Genomic DNA, 5,666 nt, shown 5'->3' with positions numbered 1-5,666 from the left:
CTTATGCAAAAGCTCTTTCACTTGCTACTGTTCATGCCTTTGGATGTCATTCTTTTCAAATCTTTGAATGAAGATGAGGATGCTCTCTCGTGAGTTATGATGGATGGAAGAGAGAGGTTTTACGAAGGAGAAAAAGGCATAGATGAAAGAGAGTTTAATGAATTATAACTCTAGAACAGATCTGAGCCGTTCAATTACTAAGTTAAATCTGAGCCTTTCAATATTTTAACAGCATATGTGCTTAGTTAAAACTACAGCACACAAGCTGGATCTTCTTAAGTTCTGTCTATATTGTTAATTTTTTTTTTTTTTTTTTATTATTATTATTTTATTGCGTTTTGAAAATACATGTTTTTTATTACTTTTAAAAATGAAGTTTGTTAAAGTTAATTGAAAAGGAAGAAGATGGGTTGTTTTGAGAAAAATTCGGTTGGATGCATATATTATGGTTTTGTTTTACGCTAAGATTACTTAAAAAAAAAAAAAAAAAAAAAATGAGCTCAACCTGAACTCAAGCTGGTTTCTTCTACAAATTCCTTCCAAGTTTGAATGAATTGAGTTTGAACACGGGATTTCAAGCTCAAGCCCATATAAATTTTCAACGAGTCGAGTTTGAACGGTTCAAGCTCAGTTCGGCTAAATGACAACACTATTGAGATGCATATTATAAAAAAGTAATACTATATATTACATCGTCATCATATATAAATGATGAAGTAGTATCCATTAGCCCTTAGATTTTACTTTTATTTTTTAAACAAGAGTTTGGTTCAGGAACGAATTGACTGCCATATTATAATAATAGAATGTAAGTGTAAGTTTTGGGTTCAGTTTCCAAAAACGATTTGGGAAGTTTTCATAAACAGGAAATCAAGTTCAGCATTAAAAATGGAAATTTCCATGTTGTACCCAACACAGCAACCCAATCATATACTTTGTTGAAAATATAAAAAATAAAAATAAAAGCCCCACTTCATTCTGCCTTGCCCAAAATCCAACAAACCCTAATGAGAACCCAAAGACCAAGCTTTCATTCTTTTAAATATTCCTTCCCTTTTTTTTTTCCTTTTTTTTTTTTTTTTTAAGAAAAAAAGCCACTTCTACAATATTCCTACATACGTGGATAGCACTAGCCATCTAGCCCGCGAGAGGGCATCTGAATACGGAAAGAGTAAAAAAAAAAAAAAAAAGTAGAAAAGATTTCATGACACCCCATAGCCATGTCAATCAATGGGGCGATTAAAGTTTCTGATATGGTATACAAACAGCTCGTTGGAAGCTAAGCCACCATCTCAATTTTGAAAGGATCAGCCCTTTCCTTGTAAGGGATCACTGAAAATCTTCTAAAAAAAAATCTCCCCCTTTTTCTGAGACTCTTATTTCCATTCAGGTGGCATCGATGATCGATATCAGCAGCTATCGGACCCATTTCAACAGCTTCCAAGACACCGCTTTGTTTCTGTTTCTGTTTTTGTTTTTTTCTTGGGCAAGACCATCAGGTCCAAGTTCCCTTCATATCTTCACTTTGTCTCCGACCTCAGGTTGCTCAATGCTCTTCACAGCAGACAGATCTACCGACTTAAAACTGGTGGTTAATTCTTCTATCTTCTGCTGCCAAATAAATAAACAAAGAATTTTTATTTTTATTTTTATAAGTAAACAACAAGGAATTAAATATTAAAAACAAAGATCAATATAGACAGGCATGTGTGGACTCGAGTACAAGTAATATACAGAACCCCCCGCAAAGGCTCCCATTGTATAGAACAGAATAAATTTACTAATCGGCAAAATTTCATTGGCACAACATCCTGCACTATGCCTACTTGTATGAGGAACCCTTCTTTATTCTTTAATCATTTTGTAAACAAAGAGAATCATTTTCAGAATATTAAGATAAATAACAGCACCCATTAGCCATGGTCCTGACAGGACATATGATTCCTAACCCTCCACCTCCAATTAACCCAACATGGCCACCCCACATTACACGCACTCACTGAAAAGCTTGAATAAGATCAGAAAAGTGAGAAACCAGATTACTTGTTAGAAAGAACAAAGCATAAGGTGGGAATTAGGGAAGAAGGCAAAACCTCCAGATTATAATGTGGTGCAAATTGCCTTGTCCTCTTCTCTTGCATCACCTTCTGGCGGCTTTCATAAAAATCGAAATCATCCAATATGGATGTCTTGGACGCATGGTTCTTAAAAATATTCAAAATTTCAATACCCAGAGAAAATCTCACCTGCAAATGAAAGATGGGCAAACATTAAGCATGGCAAGAATGGCACCCAAAAATTCATTGAAAACCTAAATACTAAGCAACTAATTAGTTATGCACACCTCCTGCGTGTCTCGACTATTGGTAACAGGCTTGTTGTCATTATTCTCAAGTATTATATGCCGCAAATGCACGTTTGGAACATCTTTTATAATATGCCACTTGACAGGGAAATAACCATTCCACTTATCTTGCTGCCAGAAATCCATGTTCTTATTAAAATCAACTCGGCCAATCATCTCTGCTACTCCACAAAACTGACCACTTGCATTAACCTGAACAAAAACAAACAAAAAACCGAGACATTAGTTACTATTTTTGGGGGAACAAAAGGCATGCCAAGTGGAAACTTCTGCATTGGAATCATTATTGAACTCTAGAGCATACCGAAAAGAGAAGAAACACAGGACACTTGCTGCCTTTCTCCACCATAGTCTCTTGTGCATCTTGATATGCACTGTCCAACCTCTTATTTCCATTAGGAGTACTGGCCCACACGTTGTACTTGATGCTCTTATGAATATCATCTTCACTGTAAGATTTGATAACAAAGAAAAATGCACGATCGTATTTGGTGGAAAAGTCAGGAAGGTTATATTGATCCATCCTGATTAGAGAGGTTATGCTGTTACCATTTCCATTCCCATCAGTTTCCAGGGATCCAGCCGCATTACCTCCAGACATCAACACACTTTTTGCATTGGCTGTTCTAGGACCCTGGTTCTGCTCATTAAGCAAACTAATATCACTGACACCATTGACCTTGCTTCTGGATTTCAGCTTCTCTGTGCCGCCCCAACCCCTTCCACTTGCTTTTAAATTAACTGGACTGTTTGAATAAAGCAATCCACCCTTCCTTTGGTTGTGCGCTGAGAACTTTGAACTGGGTAAATAACCTTTAGCGAGCATATCTGACTGGAAAGATGAGCCATGAGGAACGGCCTAAAAATCATTTCAAAATTCATTAACATTGCCACAGGAGGAAAGTATATAACACTACAGAGCACAAAGAACCAGAATACCTTGTTCACTAGTTTTAGCGGTTTGTGCATGCCATGACCAGATGCGACATCCAATGGTGACAGGGTGTTACTAATATCCAGTGGATTGCTAAAGCCAGAAAAGGATTTAGAATGAGGAGCATGGCCATGACTTGGAGAAGATAAATTAGGTTTAGGGCCCAGAAATTCTGGAACTCCAGCATAGCTATTTCCAAAAGATCCATCTCCAACAAGGAGGGATGGATCCCATGCGTAGGGTGATGGTGCCAACTCCCCATAAGGAAGAGTAGTGGGATAATATCCAGGGGAAGCCATGGATGGTTGAAAAATGGGGCTTGAAGGATATGCCTGCTGATCAACGTATTGTCCATCAACACCAATTGTAGTTACCGGCAAGTATGGAGAGTAACTGGGCTGAAATCCCGGCATGATGTAGACAAAAGATCCATTATCTGTTTGCATGACCTAAATGAAGCAAAAGCGAATGTAAGTTCAACTTGTCATGAAATGTCAAATCGAATACGCATGATATTAGTAGCAAGCTAAATTCCAGACTTGAGCATTAATTGCCAGAAATCAGGTCACAGATTGAGATACTCACAGGATACTGAAGTTCCGTTCCATCACCGCCAACATAATAGGCTTGGTTGTCCAACTCTCCATAGGAACCTTCATAACCTGTGAACATGCTATTGTAAGACGTGAAAACATAAATACACAATCAATAAAAAGACAATACTAAAATAGTGAAGTTCATATTATCAGCCACAGCTAACCTGGATAGTAGTATCCATAATAGCCGCTTGTCGAATAAGACATGCCTTGATCAGTAGTAAGGGAATCTTGGTCAACTTCGCTCCCTTTGACACTGCCCATGGCATCTCCTGCAGATGATATACATGATGTTGCATCGGATTGCGGGCTCATATCTTTTGAAGGAGCCTGAATTTATGTACCCAAGTTCACAAATCAGTTGTAATGCAAAAGAGAGACACCATTATCGAAAAAATAACATCCATAGGAAAGCAAATCTCAAAGAATTCAATAATATTTAATACAGACATCACCTATGTGATCAAATACCACACCCTGAAACTTGTAAATTAAGCTTATCATGCATCTCCTATTTACTCCAAAAGTTATTTGATCCAGAAAGTGAGCCCGATTTTGGTTCAACCCCAAATACGATTTCCAAAAATACTTGTTTACAGGAAGAAGCACCAAAAAAAAAAAAAAAAGAAAAAGAAAAGCGAAACTTTCGTAACACAAGCTTCTTATATCCTACAAAAACGGGGGTTACCAACACGCCAAAACAAAGTTTACTTTTTCAACGATATATTCCATCAACTATAAAAAGAGGCTCCGAAAATTATATTTAAACATCAAGGTTCAGTGCAGTTTTGAGATTACCAGATTGGAATCAGCGACCTCCGCAACAACTCTTTTCGGATTCCTCACCATTTCTTCTAGTAATTGTAAATCTGAATCCGACAGGGAAAATTAAACAAACAAGCAAAAAAGTAAATAAAAATTAATCATTAAAATCACTAGAATATACATAAAAACGCAGAGCTAAGAAAAAAATTATTCAAAAAGAGATTGAATTGAGCTACCAGAGTTCGTTTTCCAATCTCTTTTCACCGCTTCGGATGAATCAGATCGGTGCAGAGACAAAGAGAGAGAAGCACAAAAGGAGCTCCAGAAGAAACGAAAAAGAGACACAGCAATAGCGGGAAAACCAAAAAGCGGAAGGCTCGGGCGGATTTAGATTATGATTTAGACAATTTCCATTACAAATCCACACAAGAAAACAAAATCCAGTGGTTAGGTTCCGGCGGAATCGGAGTTTCCCTCCTTTTGTCTGAAACACCGAGGAATTCGCTCACTCGCGCTGTGAATTGTGAATTGGAATGAGAAAGAAGTTAGAGGGAAATGGACGATGACAATGATTCCATGATATCAACCAAAAGAAAGCATCGCCAGCAATGTGAACGGTCATTTATTTAATCAATCTGTGGTGCGGTAGGACTAAGCGACGGTGGTGAGGCTCCCACGTCACTCCTCCTTTTCCTTTTCTGTTTTATTCGTTGATTTGCTCAGCCGTCCGATTATCACGAGAACAACCCCTCTCTCTCTGTCTCGTACCCCGAGAAAAACAACTTCTAATAATTGGTTGATTTGTAGAGATTAATTATTCCCAAGAATATTTATTACAATTAATTAAAGAAGGGTACAAAGAATTAAAGTAATGCTGTTGGCTAATTTTTTTTATAAATTTAATCGTAATTTTAAAATATTATATCAATATTGAGAAAATAAAAATAAAAATAAAAGTGATGGGTAAGATTATTGGAAGAATTATAATAATATTATAGGCTCCTTC

At 37.0% G+C, this 5,666-nt stretch overlaps 1 protein-coding gene across 3 annotated transcripts; it reads right to left on the bottom strand.

Annotated features, from left to right (window-relative positions):
- Nucleotides 1-934: 934 nt before the first annotated feature.
- Nucleotides 935-5,243, bottom strand: LOC132184530 (YTH domain-containing protein ECT4-like). 3 transcript variants are annotated; one of them, XM_059598200.1, is made up of 9 exons: nucleotides 4,897-5,243; nucleotides 4,694-4,764; nucleotides 4,060-4,225; nucleotides 3,885-3,961; nucleotides 3,305-3,748; nucleotides 2,670-3,224; nucleotides 2,345-2,557; nucleotides 2,094-2,246; nucleotides 935-1,611 (listed from the first exon to the last, which is right to left on the bottom strand). In XM_059598200.1, exons 2-9 carry the CDS (start codon nucleotides 4,742-4,744, stop codon nucleotides 1,513-1,515), a joined length of 1,758 nt encoding a protein of 585 aa, XP_059454183.1. In that variant the 5' UTR covers nucleotides 4,745-4,764; nucleotides 4,897-5,243; the 3' UTR covers nucleotides 935-1,512. The 3 variants fall into 3 exon arrangements, with proteins under 3 accessions (XP_059454183.1, XP_059454184.1, XP_059454185.1); XM_059598201.1 differs by having other exon boundaries at nucleotides 936-1,608; XM_059598202.1 differs by lacking the exons at nucleotides 4,694-4,764; nucleotides 4,897-5,243 and having other exon boundaries at nucleotides 937-1,611; nucleotides 3,885-3,972; nucleotides 4,060-4,150.
- Nucleotides 5,244-5,666: the final 423 nt, after the last annotated feature.

The sequence above is a fragment of the Corylus avellana genome, chromosome ca6, assembly GCF_901000735.1.
Source record: "Corylus avellana chromosome ca6, CavTom2PMs-1.0".
Classification (NCBI taxonomy): Eukaryota; Viridiplantae; Streptophyta; class Magnoliopsida; order Fagales; family Betulaceae; genus Corylus; species Corylus avellana.
Note: the sequence above shows the minus strand (reverse complement) of the source record. Positions and strands in the feature narration are given on the sequence as shown.